The following is a 22,118-nucleotide window of genomic DNA, read 5'->3' on the forward strand; positions in this document are numbered from 1 at the left end:
TAAACATGGGTTGGAAGCGAGTAAAATATCGTGTAATCTCTGATCGCCTTGATCAACAACTCGAGCCCTAGAGCATTGGGAATAAAATTACGTTGTATCAACTTATCAAGAAGGGAAGAACGAATGTGGTATGGGTTTCATAGAACTGGCAAATCACGTACCCCATTACATGTCCTGTTTAAAGGTACATAGACAAATTCTGATGTAAACAATGTTCAACGCGAAAAACAACCAAATGTCTCCTCAGTAACACGAGGAGATTTTCAGACAATTCAGAATTATTTTCATCTTGTTCTAAGTAAAGACTATGATTTCTGATAGAATCTGGCTTTCTTTCTTGATCTCACAGACGATGAAATGATGGTGCAGAGATACGACACCATCCAAGCGTGCTTGGAAATAAAAAACAAGAGTCAGAGTGGCAATATTCATCTGAATCCGCATCAAGTTGAAGACTCTAAATTAATTAAGAGTGGCAAGGTTACAGAAAGGCAGGTGATACATCTCCAGAAAGGATTATGATAGATACCTCATGAAATGAACAGGTCTATAGCAATAATTTATCGAAAAATACCTCCACATTTTCACGGCTTCGATTATCGCCTGTAAAGTTGTGAGTGTGCACTGCTGAAAAGTGCCATGTTCAGAAAAATGACTGTCCAGTGGTTCAAGACCTTTATCGGCGGTCTAACCCTGATCAGTCCATGGCATCAATTAACATTTAGAATATGAGTGTAGTTGAGTTTTTGTTCTGCCACTTCATTTTGTTCTTTTATGATGCCATATGAATTCACTCAGGTTTGGGTCATGGAGCTTCTGATTGTTGTTTTTCTTTGGATGTCCGTTGGCGAGTTTTGTAATTGATTTGGTTCTTCCAAATAAAAAGGCTACCCTGTTTTGATTAAAATGTTTTTTGATTCTTGCCTACTGGATAGTTGTATTTATCAGACCTTTTGTTTAGTACGTTATTTCGTGCCAGACAAATATTTTAGTGTATCGTAGATGAGGATGGTTGTTGAAGTGTATCGCTACCTATTTAGCATTTGTTTCCTAAGAGTACCGCATAAATGACTAACAAAGTCTGTGTTTCGAGACCATAGCTGATCGTGACCCAAAGATCGTAGACATAGTATGGAAAAACCCAGTATTTTGGCCTTATCAAATAAATCTTAATTTTGTTGAGTTGTCTTCTAAACTCAAGCTGAATACTTGAATTTTTGTACCTGAAATATCAGTATACCAAAATCGAAAATATATACAAAGAACGAATACTGCTATCGTACCTGGATTTTTTATCACATACTGCAAAAGAATTCAGACTTCCCAGTCAGAATCTTACAAGATATAACGTATTGCCTGTCAATTCATCTAATAAACAGCTCGTACATACAATCGAGAGCACAAGGATGGTTTGACACATAAGGGAAGGAAGGAAAGCTACCATGATTAAATTACCTACTACCAAATGATCGGCTTTTATTCGAAAACGTTGTTATCCGCACTCCCACAGTCTGCTGAGATCGGACTTAGTCATATTTGTATAGCGCTCAGTCGAACGCTGCTACAGAATGAAAGTTATCCATGCATCCTCCGCAGTTCCGAAAACTACCACATCATGAGCGGCTTCAACAGGCTTCATGACTCAAGGAAGAAGTGGGTCTACTGATAAATAGGCATTGAACAGCTGTAGAAAACACTATTAACGATGTTTATCGGCAAATGTTTGCGAAGGTTGCATAATCCGGAAAGTGAAATATCCTAGAGTAAATGAAACACTGAACGATTGAACCGGGCAAAGTTGCATGTCTTGAACAGGTGGTGTATATTACCAAAGGTTTAATAAGGTATGTTGCAAATAATATGTAGACGGATTCAGTATGAGAATACAGACGGTTTGGAAGTCTCTCATACAAATGTTGCTAAAATATTGTGTAGAATTATGGTCTACTTCGATATTAGTACTGCTCTAATAATAGACTTAATCCTGAAATTGTAGATTTGTCGTGATATAACTGTCTAATCTACAAAATCTTACGTGGAAGTCACATCATCGTCTACCCTGACTCATCGTATTGTAACAGTCGTCAATATACGATGAAGAGTACATTTAGGCTGAAGATAGAACAATTTATTAAACATGGATAACAACTATTTTATATAAGTATGACCACACTTGCAATGCCGAGCCATACCATTCGATCAATCACTTAACTGAATTAATTTCTCACGCCTTCTCCATCGTAGGATTTCTCTCCTTGTTAAATGTTGAATATTTATTTTCCCAGTTGCCTCATGTTCAACTTTGAGGATTGTGTGGTTAGGGCCCAATGTCACTACAACTTCAACCCAACATATAGTACCTTCATCAATCCACCAGATAAATAAAATGTAGAAACTAGGGAGCTTCTGAAACCATATAACTTAAGTACGTGAATTTAATTAACCTAAGTAGCTTAGAAGTCACATACCTTAAAGAACAACTAAGTCAGGTATCGGATGGACAGATTTACAATAAGGCTCCAAAATCTATAGTTGTGAGGAGCGTTATGTGCACAACATCTAGAAATCACAAGAGGCTATCGTCTACGTTAATCCTCAATGATCTACCAGAAAACATCTCATCAGTCCTCAACAACGCAGAAACATTATACTTCAAAAAGCTGTCACACTTGAACGGAATTCACAAGGACTCGAAAGGCGATTAATACTATTTGAGGAGAGAACACCATAAAGTTTGATATTTAACTTCCAGAGTAGTTGAATGATTCCATTTTAAGCTGCGGAGGCGAATCAGAAATACTTCTTTCTCTGAGGTTAAAACCAATTAGGAAATGAAAGCACTGCAAAAGGCTGTTGCTTACAAAAAGGTTGGACATCAACAACGGATGTTAAAGAGATTTAGTAAAATCCTACCATTTCCCCTGCTTCGCACAGTAGCATCTATGTGTGCTGACTTTCTGAGCTTTATCTGACACTACATAATACACGCATCTACCTATACCTAACTTCATTACACATTCTCTGCTCGAAAGAGTAACGAATCCCTTGGAACAATCATAGGGCTACATCATGGAGTAAGTTGTAAGATTCGGCGATAACGTCCCAACCAGAGATTGTAATCATTAGGTCACAAGAGGATATTGCATTACGTGATGAGGATGAGAGATGGCTGCTATTAAACGCAACTCAATTTCGTAAATGTGGCCTTCAGCTTAGCAACCAATCAGAATGAAACGGGAATTGTTGTATCCGCCATCTTTGTAAGCAATGGCGGTCGGCCTTCTCCGTTCTGTGTTCTTTTCAGCTTTTTCTTTTGTGTAGCTACAGAATTTAATGTTTCAGTGTGCTAAAATGCAGAAGTTAATTTAATAACCTGAATGTTGGAGCAAAACTTTTTCCTCATTTTGCTTTGTTTTCTGGGTTTTGGCTGCTGCTGCTACTGAAGTCAATGTATTTCTTCAGCCAAGCTGGCTAGTCTTATGTTTTAAAATGGTCATCGGTTTTTATTGACTTGTTTTCTAGATATCCAAAGCCGAGGTTCGTTTTTTTAGCTGAAATAATTGTTGCTGCCGCCTGTGACTAACTGTCCGCATGTTCGTTCCTAACTGTCCTTTATGATGTTATCGGCAAAATGAAAGGAAACAATCTCCGGTTTTCAATTTTCTTCAGTACTATGGACAACACTATCCTACCAACGAGTCAAACTAATACAGAGTGCCCAGCAGTAGGGGATAACAGTATTGTTTTCGAAAGGACTCAGGCTCCTGATAAACATAGATGAAGTCACAGATGCTACCAATCTATTGCAGAGGGTTTGTTATGAAAAATATGCCCTATAGCAGTAATATAGGGGTTTTACTCATTACGTTGTGCGTTAAAGCAAGCTTAACATTGAAAAGCCGGAAATCTGCTATCAGTGTGTAGTGTATGTTCGCTGTTTTGGTCATAAAAGGAAGCTGAAGGGTCATGATCAGGGAGTAAAAAGGTAATTAACTGTTGTTAGGCCCAATTTCTTATAGATCATATTTCACCACCCGCAAATCTGTGTTTTCTTACGGTATGATGTCAACTGGTACATAATATGTTAACCCTTACGATGAAAAGTACCTGCAAATCTCACCTTCATATTCGAATTATTTTTGGACAACTGTCTTACAGTCTGAGTGCTTCGTACGCCCTGTGAGACTAGATTCCTACATTATTCGTAGTTCCAGTATAACTTTCTCACGCAGTAAGTTCAAAGTAGACACTAGTCCTTCTAAATAAGCCTGTTAAGCTAATATCCGTATTCTCTATTTCAGTTAATCGATACATCTGCTGTATAGTGCTATTTTACTCTAATTCTAACTGTTATATCTTACTTCAGAAAAATAAAATTGCTACATGCAGCAAATACAGACTTATTTGTTTTGATAGAGATAGGGGGTTCATGGGATTTTTAGCAGGACTGTAGCAATATTCTCACCAAAGAGCTAAGCGAGTGAGTAGACCAATGTAAGGTACCATACGGGGTGTCTTTAAGTTACTAGTGTCCCATTGGTGCGGGTAGGCCATTGCTTGCTTATCATATGGCATTTGAATAAGGAGCTATAAGACTAGACGCAGGTACGGTTAGGATGTGTAACGCGTGTCCATCCATCAGCTGCCGTGACAACTCATGGTGGTTAGAATAAGTTATGAGGGGACCCGAGTCTGTAGGTTTCCCAAGAAAATGACGAAGATATCTACTAAATCACTTAAATCTACTACATACGAACTAGATACTGAGAGGCTCGTATATCACAAGTCTCTTGCAACGATTAAGTAGATAAAACAAGGTGGCATTAGATTTAAAAATTTATCCAGGAACTTTCATTAAGAATCGAATATCAAAGGTTTAGACGAAGTCCCTGTTTATAAGTTGCACTGGTAATGTTAAGCTGCAGCATTGTTTTTTTCCAAACGAAAGGGTAAAACAAGTAACTCAAAAAGTACTGGAAGTGGTTGTGAGACTAAAATGAATATCCAGCATCCTTTTTATAATCTGCTGTTAGTTGGGTCTCCCGCAAACAGTTTCATAGGGCCATAGTTCTAAGGGCGAAACAGTTCTTAGGATCTGTGAAGGCTCACACCTCTTGCATTCTAAATGAGAAAACAGTAGTGAATTTAGTCAGAAATGTGGAATAGATAAATAACCAAGTTACATGTTTTTTAGCAAAGAATTTATGCAGTTGTGATTTACTTTGAGTTCATAAATATAAGATCAAGTCAGCTACTATGACTTGTGCAAAGCATAACATGGACTTAGTACCGTATCGCAATGCTTTTATTATTTTGCTCCCATTTAAGTATTCCCATGCATCTGCGTCTAGTTTAACAGGAAGACATACAAGCAGAGTTAGTGTCTGATAAACTAAAAGTCCCAGTTGTCAAAAAGATTCTTAACATTTGTCCGCAGCCTGCTGCATTTAATTGAGACACAGAAAACTCATCTTCTAAGACTGCATACTGCTCTTCTGTGGGCAAATAAAAGCTTACACTTAGCTATCCTCCTACCGATGTTATTGCTGGGGAAATTGTTTAATGACAGTGGTCTTGAAACATGAACAGTGTTAGACATACTGCCTACAAATAAACACCAAACGTACTTAAAGCTGTAGAGCACGATAAAACCAAAACACGAAATATAGGCCATTTGAACTTACCTAACAGAAGACGAAGGATACATATATATTGCTTTCAGACTGAAGACAACAGTCAGTTATTCATAAAAGCATAGTCTACAGTACAACAAACATTTCTTCAGTAACATCATGCACTGACGGTCTATCTGGAAACAATAAACTATGTGATTAAACTAACTATGACTTGAGATATCATTCCAGCGTGCAATGAACGTACAGTGTAACGCAGTCAGACGTGGCGAATAAAAATTAAAAACAGGGCAAAATTAACAACGCCACCTAGTTATTTAATTAAAAATACATTATGAAATGACAAAATCTGTGGTTACTTGAACGCACAGATGACCGTTATTACACTGGGCGATACATTAAGTTTACATGGTTGCGTTGCGGATAAATTCACCCTGAGAAACAATGCGTTTTTTAAGTCACCATAATAGAAATAACACATTGGGAGCACATAAGATTTTGGGGGTCAGTTGACGGTGAATTGCACATTAAGATGGGAATACCCATGTAAGATGACAGTTTTTCTCATAACAAGTCCGCCATATTTGGAAAGCCCTCCCAGCTGAAGTGGCTACAATCAACCCAGAGGAAACTCAACAACCATTTACGTGTTCATAGTTGAATGTCCTCTGCTTCTGACAACTGTTGACCATACGCACTCATTAAGAAATACGCTTTGTACTTATCAATATTCCTGCTCCATATCTCTTATTTTAATCATGATTATAATAATTTACTATTAGTAGTATGCCGCCATACCACCTCACCGCTTATCATTGCCATTCATCAATCGTTTTGTATGTACATATCTACTGACGTATTTTCTTCATTTTTCGATAAGTTAAGAAGCCTGTTTATTTGCCTTGGATCCGTCTTCTGTCAGCTCCTTTTTATTTTGATTCTAACTTCTTCCATATAACAATAAATTACTCGCAAAGTGATAACTGCCGATTCTGGAAGCCATACCTGACCAGAATAAACAGACTCATTTATACTCACTGTAACGCCTCCAAATAACGATCGAATTTAATAGGATTAGCAATCTAGTGGCTGAACAATCCACATTGAACGATATCAAAAACCTGAATCAATATGAGAAGGTGAACTCAAAAGAGCTAATCAATTTTACACCAGTTCTTATGTAAATATATGGTGTTAGTTAACACGAGCATTTAATTGTTTTACTATATAAATGAATAGTTACTGGTGAGAAACATGGTTGCACAATATCAAATGATTGATGATGAACTATTCAGTCAGTTTGTCTTTCCCAACGGAGACTATTACGAAGGTCAGTACGCTATAAGAGATTCAGGAATTGTACGGCACGGAAAAGGCAAATTTGTTGGTGATTTTAGAAAACGGATGTTAGATGTGACAATATCAAATTCACTTAGCCAATCGTATAGAAATTTGTCAGACATCAATCCTGAATGTAAAAACAGAAACGGTTCTGATGTTTCAATGTTATGTGATTTATTTGGAGAAACGTTTCTTCATAAGGGATACTACTCAGGAGAATGGGTGAATGACAAAATTGAAGGATTTGGGAAAGTGAAATTTGCATCTGGATCTTATTATGAAGGCAGTTTTAAGGACAATAAGTTAGTCATTTTTTTTACTATATTTGGAAGTTAATTATTGACCGCGATGTTTTCTAGGAGTGAAGATTGAATGCATATTATGTTCGAAATTAACATAAAACATTTTGTAGGATATCCTTAGTGTCTAGTTTCCAAAGCCAATGATAAGAGAACAAGTGACCTGTGTTGATCTGCAAGATCTCTAGCATTGCTAAAATCTAATTTCAGTTTGACTTTATCAACAAGTGGTTCAGACTCAGCATCGTCTCGTAGAAAATTCCAACGATAGGCGGCTCAGTCCAAAAGACAAAACTGCGAGTGTAAACTATTTGATGTTGGTCTTTAAACTCTCGAGAATAGTCAGAAGCATCCTGTTTGTTGTGTGACGGTGTGAGTTATCACAATGAGTGATTTGCATCACCACACACTTACTAGAATTCACTTTTGATAACCGATTTTTCGACCTATCCATCCCCCTGTTTAGTCGATTTTGTTATATCTATTGTTTACAGATGTTCATGCTTTGACGTCAGCCCCATAATACAGAATGATTAGTCTTGAGAAATCTGGGTAAATACTATGAGTTGGATGAAAAAGAGTGTCTCTTTGTATAACTCTAATCATCACACATTTTCGTAATGATAACGTATAGTTTACTGTTATGGATTGTCTTTCATTGTTGAGAAATGTACTTAATTGTGTAACTTTCCATGTTTACTCGAGGACCCAGTTGAGGAATAATATTTTGAAGGCTTTACTAGGGCAAATGAAAATGACATTTGCTAAAATTTTTCTACCTTTGTTTGCAGTCCGATACTCCGTCGTATTAAAGAAATTAGGGAAACTCAATATACCTGCTCTTAAACCTCGTCTCTTTGCCAAGACAATATTTCTTTCCACGCAATGTGAAATAACAGCACGAATATTTTTTTAATTAGTTGACAAAAATATTTTTGTGATATTTTATTTGATGGAAAGGCTTATTTCTGATGTTTCGTGATTTGATGTAATTTACTTCTTTAAAATCAATAAGTAACTGAAATAAAATCAACACAAGTTTAAGTCGTACCAAGGAAAGAAAGCAATATATTTTAAGCACAGTCAAAATCACACTAGATCTGTATGTGTCGGTGTTATGTCCTTTTTTTCAAGGTGATTCTGTATGACTTATCGCTGTATTTATGTGTATGAAAAATGTGCGTTTTGTAATATGAGATAGTGGGGCTTAATTTATATGTGCAGATCGTGTTGAAAATTTGTAGAACCAAATGTTGCTGATGGATAAACAGTCCAAGTAGGATGAATAGTTAGGTCTTCTTTCCTATCAAAGGACAAAGGATTTATCATTAAATGAAACGCTTTGACTACTCGCCTCTCTTCATGGTTAGATATACATTTATGAAGTTTGTCGACACTTTTCCAATATTAATATGTCTATCAACGAAAATAGCACATGCTGTTTCTGCCGATTTAATTTGTAAATACTTAATATTTAGAATACTTTTTAACTAAATAGTCTAAAAATGGTAGTTCACAACGTTTTTTATAACGTGTTTATTAGTTTAGAGAAATTTGTAAGGAGAGTCTTTTCAATAATGACAAATGTGTTATCTATATATCTGAGCCAGATGTGTGATCTGATGGTACTTGCAAAAATAAGCGAATTGATATAAAATATAAATAGATAAGCAACAATCGGTGCTTCCTGGTTTTCAGTGATGGTCAAGCTCATACAGACCAAGAAAATAAATATTTAACTAATATATATATATATATCCCTATTAAGCGAATAGCGTTGAATTCAAGCATAGTTTGAGGGATTTCATGATTGAACTAATGCTTAATTGACATATGCTAGATAAGTTATTGTCATTTTCTTAAAAATCATCAACAAATTCAAGATATCAATCATTTGGAGTTCTTGCGCATAGAGACACATCGTCACATCTTACTACCTTTTACTTCATGTTGATAGATAATTCCGAGGTCGTCAGTTTAAATTAATATGAATTCTTTACGATACTATTTAATTTATTTTAAAGTAACTTTACTATATTGTATAAATATTTAGGTAAAACACACGTGGAGGTATTTTAAAGCTCACTATTGGTATTAAAACGTTCTCATGTTTGTGAATTTCCGGTATCCCGTAGAGACGTGATGTGATATGGATTCAACCTATAAAGCAAACCATAGGGAGATCCAGATGAAAGGCTTTAGTCCTGCCAAAAATCTACTTGTATCTGACCTAAATTTATTTGTAACTATTCACAAAGTTTTGGATCTCTCCGCTAAATCCACTAAAGCCTCTAATTACACGGTCGAGATACGCACAAAACCAAAGTTCGTACAACAGTGATTTGTTTAAAAAGCGGTTCTTTATTGAGGAATATATATAGTTACGCTAGATGGTTTATTTCTTCATTTTAAGCCTTCAGTTCTCAGAAATTTCATCATTACAGATAGAAGAAATGCCATACACTTTTCCAATATTAGTAGTTAAATAACGAAAATCCGGTATAAATCATAAAATTAATGTCTTTTGTTTTTTATTTAGAATTTTTTTTGAGTCATTAACATTTTTTCTAAATAAATGTATCTTTCAAATTAGGAGTTTAGTAGAAATTCAAATCATGCGAGGCGGGCTCATGGATGCGCACTTCTTAAGAGGCCCATAATAGGACGAAACAGCTGTCCGGTGCTTCCAGGTTTTCCATGGTGGTCTAGCTTCAATTGACTCATGATTTCAACTATAGAAATATATTAGAAGGGGTTTTGTGGAGATTTTAGTAATTTGATAGTCGAATTTACGAGTCAATTAAAGCTAGACTACCATGGAAAACCTGGAAGCACTGGACGGACGTTTCGTCCGATTGTGGGATTCCTCAACAGTGCACATCCACGATTCCGCCCACCGCAAGATTCGGACCCAGGATCTATCAGTCTCGCGCGCGAGCGCCTAACCATTATAAATTTATTTATTTATTTTTCATATTGTTTAAATAATCTTTTAATATTTTTTTATTTTCATAGAATGGATGGTTTAGGTACATACTATTGGCCAAGTGGTCATATATTAAAAGCACAATTTGAACAAAATAATATTCAAGAAAATTCCTTAATTGAATTAATTGATCCAGATGGTAAACAATGGACTGGACAATTTAAACGAAATTCTCAACAAAAATTAACTTTCAATGAAAATGATAAATGTTTAAATGAAACTCAATTGTTTTTTAATTTAAATGAATATTAACAAAAAAATTAATTCAATAAATTTAATTTAAAATTTTTATCTTCTTAATTTTATTCTCAAAATAATAATGAAATAGTTACTTTGGAAACATCGTTTTTCAAATTATTTTAGGATGAATTTACTGAGAATTTTGAAGTGGATAGTAACTATTTGAATGAATTACCATTTTCTGAATCTTTATTTACTGGTCAGTAAATTTGTAAGAAAATAATAATAATAATAACATAATTACATGTATATTGAGTTGTTAAGTTATTCAAATATTTAATCTTCAATTTTTATTCATTTTAATGCGAATTTATTTCAATTAATCTAGTATAGTCACTTGAATAGAAGTGTAACTAAATCTCACATAATCAGCTTGATCAGCTTGAAGATCACTGTATAAACTTGTGTTTAGTAAACGAGTTAGAGAATTATATAATAGGGATAAAAGAATAATACATAGTTCTGACCGGTACATTCATTTATAAATAACTCAAAGAATTGTTGAAATTTGAGTAAGATCAAATAATTATTTCATTTAAATTTTAGTCATTTAAGTACTGTAAGACTTCGTTTTGTCAAAGTTGGGACCAGAAATTTTTAAGTATGTAAACCATTAGTTTCCATAAACTCCAGCTAGTAAGCAAAACCTTCACACTGTAAGTGATTTGCTTAGTTACTGAACTAAGACGCTTCTTTTTTAAAAAAAAAACTAGATATTGTATGTTGATATTGCTCACTATGATCCCCTTTAATGTAATCAAATATATTAAGGATTTATTACAAGTACTATTGAATGATTTAAAAAGCAGTCTGCAAGCAGAGACAATTTGTTAGCGTACAACTTTAATGATTGTCCTAAGATAAAAAGTTAAGGAAAATATAGTGAGAACATTTTTGATAACAGAACGATTTAAAAATGTAAGAGAGATATGAACACAAAGAGGATATGATAATGAAGTTTGGTTGTATATAATAATTCTTATCTGCTAAACTATGTAATATGAGATATTACTGAGTTATTTTAGATGATAAATACGACGCTGGAATGATAACAATCCAGACAGCTTTGTTGTTGTTGTTTCTTTAAGCTATTTTCAAATAAGACAAAATATTACAACCAAATCTAGTTCAATTCATGAGTAGAAGTTTATGTAAAAGAGAAAGAAATTAAATTTGTTTTTACATTAGTCTAATCTGTATCATACGTTTTATTTTAATAGATTTTGAAGTGATCAACAAAGAATTGGAAGAAACCAATCAATTATTTGATTACATTATTAAAGAAAATGAATCGCCTTGTACAATACAAACTGAACAAATAAAAACTAAAGAAAATTTAAAAATTACCAAGGGTAAAAAGTATATCCAATTATTGGATATGATATTGAATAGTAAATTAAAGGAAGAAAAAGAAGTATGAATTCATTTTCCTATTTATAAATACAATTTTATTTATTTACTATAACTAAACTTTATTCAATAGTTCTATTTAGATTTAGATCAGTCAAAGTTAGTAGAGAAAAACTTTTTCTGTATCTCATATCAAATCTTTTTTAAGTGTTTTCATAATCTATATTATGATCTTGAGTTGTCAACTCCTAATGATTTTGTTCAAAATTCAAGTGTTTCCATAGATGGAAGTATGATCTTTTGACGACGGTAAATTCCAACATTAAACAAACAAAACTAGCCTACTCTCCTTGTTGTTAAGCTGATTGGCGAAAGGTTTCTCAAGTTGTTTGGTTTCTTGAGAAAAAGTCAAATTAACTGACACATTTCAGTCAGGCATTCAATAACTCAATAAATTGATGATATAATCTCACCTGAGTGTATGTAGATTTTGCTCACGTTACTCTCGCGCTAGCCAATATGATTTACTTAATCAAAACTCTTGCCCCTCGTGAGGGATAGGATGTTGACTATGGATCTCTAACAAACTCTGTCCTGGACTGTCTTTCTCATTTGATTTTAAATACTATTTATGGTACTGATGTCTCCCACCAATTCCTGGCTCATGTGTTCTTTGGTGTACTTTTTTCTTTTACCTTGAATATTTCAGGTTTAAGTTTGCCTTGTGATGCAGTTTAATGGTATCCGTAAAGTGTGTCCTATCCTAATCCGAGATCTTTTTCGGATTTCCTTCTCAAATAGGAGTTGGTTCGTTCTCTTCCTCAGTAAATTATTAGTGATGGTCTCTGGTCGATGGATCTGTAGTATCTTACATAGACAGCTGTTTAAAAATGCTCATACTATTTTAGTGATGGTAATTTTCCAGGTCCAGATCCCTAAAACAGATCTGCCTTAACATCAGTGTCGAAAATTCTGTCTTTGTTGTCGGCTGACAGTGGTATTTTTCGTGAAGTTAGACTTTGCTGTCCAAATTCTATTCAATGGGTCTCATTCTCTTCAAACATTTCCGTATCAGGTCGTCCCATTTCATTCGCTAGTTAAATGACGTTCTCAGAACTCCACATTGTTTACCAAGGGTAAAAAGTATATCCAATTATTGGATATGATATTGAATAGTAAATTAAAGGAAGAAAAAGAAGTATGAATTCATTTTCCTATTTATAAATACAATTTTATTTATTTACTATAACTAAACTTTATTCAATAGTTCTATTCAATGGGTCTCATTCTCTTTAAACATTTCCGTATCAGGTCGTCCCATTTCATTCGCTAGTTAAATGACGTTCTCAGAACTCCACATTGTTTAAACGTTCCGTGTTCCCATATTAATTGTTGACCTGAGGAATAGGAAAAGTATAAGCCCTGTGACTTCCGAACAATTTCGGCTTTCTCCATGAGGCATCAAAAATTCTATTTTAAGCCTTTCTCCTCGCAGAGTAGAGATTGTCTATTTTCTTCTGGTCAGTGACTTTGTAGCTGTTATAATCTCTTTTTCTTACGGTATGACCCAGCTATTCCTATCGCTAGTATTCTCGGACACCAGTACACTCGACAAGTCCCCAAATCAGAACACGGTTAAACAGGAAAGAGATTATATTCCAAATAACAAGGTTAGATGGAAGCAAGAAGCAAGTAAGAAGCACAATAGAGAAAACGTTAGCATATTTATAGTTTTTACATGAGAAGATTCCAGAGTATTCTCCAACTATTGACTAGTGCTGATTGGATAAGAATTAGCCAATCAGCGTGCACCAAAGCAATCGTGCATTGAGCATGCTTTAATCCAGTCTACATTCCGCTAACAGTAGCCAAGTTCCTTTTTTACGAGATGAAGTTAGTCCTTTACCAGGCTTTGAGATTGGCAGTCACCTTCGGTTGGCTTCAGACGTAGTTACTGGCCATCATTAAAAACAATCAAATACTACTCTTAAAATAGTAAAACTACAGAACATATTCTAAAGTCATTATTTTTATTATTTACATTGAGGTTAAAGAAAATACTCGAATTTTACACAAACAAATTGAAAATGAACTAAATGATTTGATAAATTCAAATAAAAAATTTAAAACATCTAAACAAATCAATCAAATAGAAAATACGAAACAAAACTCAAATCAAATTGTACTAGTAGATACTATTGAAAAGTTCAGTACGTTTCCAGATGAAATTTGTCGAAATATTGAAAAGTTTTTACAATTAAATGATAAATCATTATCACAAAATAATAACACAGGTAATTCAAATATCATATTTTGTTGTTGTTGATGTTGATAAACCATCCTAGAAGAGTTTCTTCTTTTCTGTGTACTGTTGCAATGTAAAGTGGATAAATAAAAACTAGATCTTTAGAAGTAGGTTGAAGGTTACCGGTGAAGTTTGAAAAATAAAATCTGAATAATTCAGAGCCCAACTAACTTAATAATGAGAAATACTTTCGATAAATCTCTACTTCTTTCTTAACTAATTAAATGATATTTTTCATTATTTTATGAAGTGGATAAAAACACAACTGTATCTAATTTACTAGAATAACTATTAGGTCTAACTTACCTGTTAGGATAATAAAACCTTTTTCACTTTCACGTAAAAACATCTATTAAGGTGTGTATTTTCGCTTCGTTAATATTTATGACTAAAACTGAACAATTCCTGTTGGGATATATGTATCCTGATCGGATTATCTCGATATTACCAATTAGTCACAAATTTTTATTGAAGTTGGTTTATACAACTGATGAATCTTAAACAGGACCAAATGCATGTGTTGGATTACACTGCAAGTTACTATCTAGCTTTATAAGAACTTGTAATTCAACGGCAATATCGAGGTATTGAGATTGGAATCCACAAATACCAAAAAAATAAAGCAAAAATACAAACTCTTATAAATAAAATTCACATTCATTGTAAAAATAAATAGATGCCTGGAATCAGTAGCTCAGAGAATAATGCTTTGGTATTTGATGAGATGTATACTGGGTTTGATCCTCAAAGTAAGCATCAGCACAGATGTTAATAAGTTCAGTTACCTTACTCCAAACAGGTGTAAACTCACTTCTGGGATTACACTCATAGGCGCCACTCAACTTCAAATGACGTAGTATTCAATACCTGGAAAGAAGTTTCATTAGGAGTGTTCATTGCCTGCCTTGTTTTCTGATATTTTACAGACTTAATTAACGCAAACTTAAAATTCAATAAACCTCAGTGTGTCGTTAACATGAATATCCATCATTTCATATGAAGCATTATTAGTAAATTTATAGATTGACATTAACTAGGTGATTTATCATATGGGCTCACTGATGAGGAAAACTTTAAAATCACCAATTGACTATTAAAATGAGAAGGCTGGGAGTCAGAAATATAGTTTATCGACTAAACGATATATATATCAGAAAATCAATACACCGATAGTGTATGTACCATCCATTAGAAACAAAAGCCATTTCTTCGCTAATCTCATGCAACTATTATTTGTCACATTTTCTATTTCCTTCATGTGTAAGAATTGTATACCATTCTAAGCTAAGATCTACTCTGTGCACAATGAATTTTTTGCAATTCATACATTGGACTGAAATTCACTTGCCAGTTTTTACTAACTCAAGTTAATTTGTTATTTAATATTATCATCTTCTAAAAACCATTATTATCTTCAATTTATTTACAAGTCCATGTAAGCGTAAAATACAAACGAAGACAATTCTGTTTGAAATTCATTTTAATTCGGTCCAGTTAGCTCGTGATGTCACAATGAGACATGATCTCCACATATTAGGTGCAAACTATTTTTATTAGATGTAAGAATATTTTTCCAGTTATTATATTTGTGATTTTATGATTTATCCAGTGAGGAACAAAAACAACAATGATACCCATCAAAATAACGTTAAAACAAATGATTTGGATGAAGAGATAACCTCTAAATCCATCTTTAAAACAGAGTACATCAAAGAACGTCAAACGAATGAGGAAAAAGAAAGAGAAGACAGAATAAACAAACTACTTGACCAAGGTAAATATTTCAATCTCAATAAAAAATTACTTTCAAAACTATGTAAAATCGCTTTTTGTCAACATGTATGATCATAGACCCTCTAAGTATTATTTATACCACTGAATAAATAATAAGTAATATAACATAGTCCGTAAAAATGATTGGGGAGATGATAGGTTACGCTATGTGGTGTATAGCAAATAAGAATGGTTCACATAGGCGACTTCATTTTCGAAATCACACCATAGCAAATATTTACACTGTTTGACATAAAATTACATAATTTATTGCTTAACAATGATCAATTTACATAATATGATAACAAAGAATTTAACATTCCAAAGGAGAAGCTCTTATACAGTGACTCAACTGAAGTGTTATGAAACCTGAAAAAACTAGTCAAGAGTATCATAGAAGCTAAATAAAGATTTATAATTATTAATATCCGTTGCATATGATCCCAATCAAGTAAAGAAAACTAAGTCTAATAGGATAAGTTATAGAAACAATGAATTATCGTTTCGGGACAATAATTTAACGACGTATTGAAAGAGAAGAGATGATTTGCAAGACCATTCACTGCGACCATTGTAAGTGAAAAAGTTGAATGCATATTTTCCTATTCACAAAATTGAGGGTCATTGTGGTTTTGAAAGGAAAATATCTGAACCGTGCAACGAAGTCGAAATTGTACTGTAGCCAGAGCATCTCTACTCGCCTTATATTTGATTCCGAATGTTGAGTCTGTTTTGAATGAATACACTAAGTTGGAAGATGCTCTGTATAAGCATTTCTTACCCGTTCATGTCTAGTATCAGTTTTTAACCGCTTTAGATAGGAGGAATATCGAATTACTATTGTGTTCAACTTCACAGGAAACCTTGTTTACACTAATATTTGGTAGTTTCATGTTGTGGTAGTAACTGTTACAACTGTAATAAAAACTGACCAAGTTTAATTGTAGCATCTTATCTCATAATAAATATCTACGTATTACAATGATTATTGTCTCACAACGAAAAAATATTAATGAGACTAAGTTAAATGAAGAGTGATTTGAATGGTCGGTTAGTGCATCTAACTCGGTAAATCGAAGTTGCTCATTGGTAACGTCAACGGCTGTAAAAGCGAGCAGCATTATTTCGAGACTGGTGGAAAATCAGTTTTCTCTGTGCTAAGTCTCCTTTCTCTCAAAAAGGAAGCGGAACTTTGCATTTACTGATTAAATTTATCTACTACCGAAGTCTAAATTTCATGAAATATTCTGTTTCAACAAATAGCATTCAGAGATTAGATATCTCAACCAGTATCATGGATACCGATTATTAAACGAAGTACTGAGAAAATATCTAATATACACGATAATATAGTAATATTGCACGGTATTTAAATAGCAATGACAAAATTCAGTAAACGTTAGGCTTAAACCTCGCAAAACAATCATATTCAAGTTAACTTTGACTTGCTGGCATGAATAACTGACTTAATCTTAATTGTTAAACCCTAGTAAATAAAATGAGATCTAATATTTGACAGTGTTATAACGCTCGGTTTCCTCGTCTGCACGAATGGGTCGCTGATTGCTTTAAACGAATATCTACACTAGGTACCCTCCTAGTATCTATTCTACAGGACTACAACACGAATCAAACCAAGAATACGTGATCAGACTGACTAGAACGTAAGTAAATTTCCACACCAAAAACCGACAAAAATCAATAATAATAATAAGGGTAGGAGAACATATAACTCATCTAGTCCCGGTCAGACTACCTATTAGTCTGACTAAAAAAACAACCAATCATTATCATTCTCGCTCATACACCACAGAGATCATGGAAATTCGTACTGAGCTCAGTAGTCTACTAGCGCCTTATATGCGTTTTTTTATCAAGAATTAATCAATTCATATTCCGATAAGAATTAATTTTACACATTTAAGTGTGCCATCGAAAATAAATATTCCAATATCTTGACTGAATAATTCGGTTGGACTAGTTCATATTTATTGCCTTTGAGAACACTGCACATGATGAGAATGTTAATCATGTTTGTCCTCCAGCCTGGATAGTTTAATGGTGAAGCTTCCATTGTCTTTATCGACACATCACCTACACACCCTTCAATTAGAAGTGAGTTATCAGAACATCCTCACAGTTGATAGGCTGATAGTTCTGTCAACCTTTAATTTGATTGCCTATTGTCCATAGGCATGTAGCCGTTGTTTACCTGTCTGTTTTGATCATTTTCACCTCTGACCTGATCTTTGACCATTGAGTTGTTGATCCTTTTTCTTATTGGGTTGGTATTTTGAGTCAATTTCGATATGTCTACTGGTTTATGCATTGCTAGAGTCCCACGATTCTAAAAATGCTCTGGCCTTCTTTGTGTTTCTTCTGTCCAATATTTCAACGTTTTCCCAGTCGAAATCGTGTCCATATTTGTCCATGTGCATTGATATGTGAGAAACTATCTCGGCATTTAACTGCATGCTGATGTTCATGTAGACATAGACAGAACGACAGTCCACTTTGTGCTTCTCGCAGATGATACAATTCATTTTATAGATAACATTTGGTCTATTTCCTTTTGTCATAGTGTACTATGGTCTACATAATTTGGATTGCAAAGATTTTGTGTGTGTGTATGTCACGTACATTCCTAGTGTCCTCATCAATCTGTTCGTGATCTTTGAGATGTTTTTCATGTAGGATAGAATTAGTCTTTTAATGATTTTTGTTATTTATCAAATGGAATGTAAATTAAGTGGGAAACTCAGTTGTTTGGCAGTTAGCCCTGAATTAATAAGTTGATATTTACCCTATTAATGAAGTTAAATTTTTCTTTATTTTTATCCAATGCGCGATGCAGAAATCGAAGTTGATTCAAGTGCATCTTTGCAAGGCAATCAGTGTAATCAATTCAGGAATCAAAATACATCATTTAATGAATCATTATTTAATTCATTCAACGGTAAATCAAGGCAAAATAACAAGAATTTCGTAAAACGCAACATCGAGGTGAGAATATTGAGTTTCTTTTTTGAAAATATGATAAGTTGTTATTTTATGTTTAAAAGTTTGGCAATGAAAGTCATTATTCCAGAGATGAGATGGAGAATAGCTTAGATAACTTCATTTAATGTTGCGTTAATTGCTTGAAAAAATCGGTCAATAAAGAATAAAGCCTAAGTATTAAGTTTATTTTCTAATGCTGAATGCGAATAATCAGTTTGCTGACATTTTGAACATTTATTCAATACCCTACACTTAAGATGAATAAGGTTTAAAAGGACTTTGTAGTAAATTTATGAAAGGAGTTTGAGTGGATTAAGAGTTTGTATGTGAAGACTGTTGACACTAACTTGTAAGTAATCATTCTTATACCGTAGTTTAAATTCCATATATCTCACCTTCAAAAAACGACAGTTCACTTGTATTTGTATTATAATTTGATTTTTAAAACTTTTCAGTATGATACTTAATAAACTAATCATATCTAAGATAGAAATCTTACTGGATGTGTACAGTCCACTGTTAAGTCAGCTGAGTTTACTAACTACTGAGTAACTGGAACTCAATAACATAAGTCAATATTAAATTTCTGAAATAATTCACTTACTGATGTTGAACTATCTAGGGAATATTAAGCTCATTATTTATTTCTCATTAACACTGGTAACATTTCAACGGATCTATCCAATAATAAAGCATTTTCCAGGTGAGACTATAATTTATGGACGAGCCAGTCAGAAGCTTTTGAGCGATCTCAAATTCACGGCGCTTGTTTCAGTACCCAATACTGACGTACGATCGGTTTACAACGGATTTTAAGGAAGACTTTATAATTTAGCGGCCGCAACAAATGAGATTACTAAGAAATTCATTTATTTATGATTGCCGTAGTCAAATGACTTCTTGACCGTGTGCAGACTATCTGATGATGTTGTATGTCGATGTAATACATGATGGAGGAAGTAGTCCACTAGAACGGAAAGTTTTTTTTCTCGATCCCGACTGAGACTCAGAGATTATGATAATTGTTGCAAACTGGATAATAAAGGCACCAGTAACACTGGCTGCGACCTTTGCACCTGTTACTGAAGCTTCAGCAGTTCAGTGGTGTGAATATTGTCTAGATATATGTACAATAAAAGTGATAATCTTGCATGAGTCGTTTGGAGGAGTTGGAAGAATCGTAGAACTAAACGAAACGGCCGTTAGAAAGCGCAAAGTAAATAGAGGGCGAAGTGTTAAAGAGGACTGGGTAAGTAGCATTTCCATAAATATACTTAACATGTCCTTGGTATATACGATAGACCAACTCAAAAAGGAACTTTCAGAGGGTGAGAAACCGTTAGTCTACAACGATACTACCAACTATACGAGAATATGAGCAGCCGGATACCACAATATACACGGATGACTGGAGATCATATCGATGCTTACATAGGCTTGGTTACGTGTATCATGTCGCCATCCATAAGCGGTATTTTATGGACCCCACCACCAGAGTACACACTAATATAGAAGCAATGTGGTCGAGGCTAAAAGAATTTTCGCGACCTTATCATGGCTCCAGAGGTCGACTATTATGGAGTCACATGGATGAGTTCCTGTATCGTATGTATTACGATTTCAGAACTGCAGAGCCTCTTTCTAACCTTGGAAATTTTTTAAACCATGTTAAAGAAGTGCATTCGCTCTAATTTTTTGGTTTTGTATAGTATATTTTTACTCTATACTAACTGTTTTATAATTGGCTAGTATCCCCCAAGGTCACTTAAAATTCATTCATAAGTCGTCCGTAAATTATAATCTCGTCGATCTTTTTTTCATTATAAATCTTTTCATATTGAATAAATATCTTAATAGCTTGCATCACATTGGAAGGATATAATTCCAATGACAATTGAAGATAAAGAACGACTAGAAGAAATTCTAGCTGAAGACGAAGAAGAAATGCAAATTGTCAAACAGAATGATATACTTCAAAATGAAATGAATGTTGCCATAGTAAATAATTTTTTTCCAATTTTTTATATTAATGCAAAATAATGTACAGGCAGAGGAGAAGATTTGTAGCTCAGGTGGATGATTTTGGTGGAGTTTTGTTCTATGAGCTGTATGGTTTGATCGTGGAGCTTTCATCGTTATTCTGAATGACATCGTCAGTACAAACTCCAGATTTGTGTTTAAAGTTCAGAATAACGATGAAAGCTCCACAACCAAACCATCCAGCTCAGAGAACAAAACTCCACCAAAAATGTACAGGCAGATTGCTCCCACAGGATCGATTACACACATATATATATAGTGATGAATAAACTAAAATGGGGGATTTAAAAGATGAAAAATTGGAATATTTCTTGGCCTAAAAGTCTTCAAAGAGAGATACTATCGAGGAGAATTGGAAGGTATTACGTTCAAAAAGTGAAGCGGTTACACAAGTAATGAGATGAACTCGCTAAAAACATTTTTATTGTTAAACGAAGAATTTTATTTTGAAAAGCCCTATACTGATAATAATCGTATGCTCGACTCCAAGATGAAATTCATGGAATTTTAGTTAGAAGCCATGACCAAAGAAGTTCAACAACCACAGGCGATATAAGATGGTCTCTAATATTGTGAGTAGACTGAAGTTGGACTTCTGCATCTTTGGATCTCGGCTCAGTGATTTAAACGTTGAGCTTTCGAGAGCGAGATCAAAGGTCTTCGGTTCAACTCGTGGATACGGATACGTGGATGTACATTGTTTAGGTGTCCCATACTAGGACGAAACAACCATTCAGTGTTTCCAGGTTTTTAATAGTTGTCTAGATAAGATCATTTCGCAATTGAATCTATGAAAATTCTGTAATCGTCACAATACCCAAAACTGAAGATTGAGAATCCTTAAAACAAATATCATAGCAGTAAAACATAAGATGATTAAATGAAAATCTGTAGCATACTGATTTTCTCTACTTCACAGTACATTTTTTATTAGGTTGATAGGTTTCAAGGCAATAGAAAAAGATGAAAATAAGTGTTGCAGAGACGATTTGTATTTTGAAACAGACTTTTGAATCTCTCTTATCTTCGTAATAGTTAGATAGTGTAGGTCAACAGAATTAGAACTTGCCATTTTGGTCTTTACTGACGCTTCATAGCATCCAAAACACTCATTAAAGTGTATTTCATCGTTTTAGTAACATCATGTTTGA

The 22,118-nt window shown here is 33.9% G+C and overlaps 1 protein-coding gene across 1 annotated transcript in view; it reads left to right on the forward strand.

The window, feature by feature from the left end:
- Positions 1–6,771: 6,771 nt before the first annotated feature.
- MORN2 (MORN repeat containing 2) overlaps positions 6,772–22,118 on the forward strand; it is a 29,382-nt gene continuing 14,035 nt past the window's right edge. Inside the window, exons 1-8 of the mRNA XM_012937162.3 lie at positions 6,772–6,826; positions 6,873–7,276; positions 10,289–10,398; positions 11,720–11,913; positions 13,897–14,143; positions 15,764–15,928; positions 18,782–18,930; positions 20,785–20,925. Of these exons, the coding sequence (XP_012792616.2) occupies positions 6,888–7,276; positions 10,289–10,398; positions 11,720–11,913; positions 13,897–14,143; positions 15,764–15,928; positions 18,782–18,930; positions 20,785–20,925 (1,395 nt within the window). The 5' untranslated portion in view covers positions 6,772–6,826; positions 6,873–6,887. The remainder of the gene's footprint in view (positions 6,827–6,872; positions 7,277–10,288; positions 10,399–11,719; positions 11,914–13,896; positions 14,144–15,763; positions 15,929–18,781; positions 18,931–20,784; positions 20,926–22,118) is intronic.

The sequence above is a fragment of the Schistosoma haematobium genome, chromosome 1 (genome assembly GCF_000699445.3).
Source record: "Schistosoma haematobium chromosome 1, whole genome shotgun sequence".
NCBI lineage: Eukaryota > Metazoa > Platyhelminthes > Trematoda > Strigeidida > Schistosomatidae > Schistosoma > Schistosoma haematobium.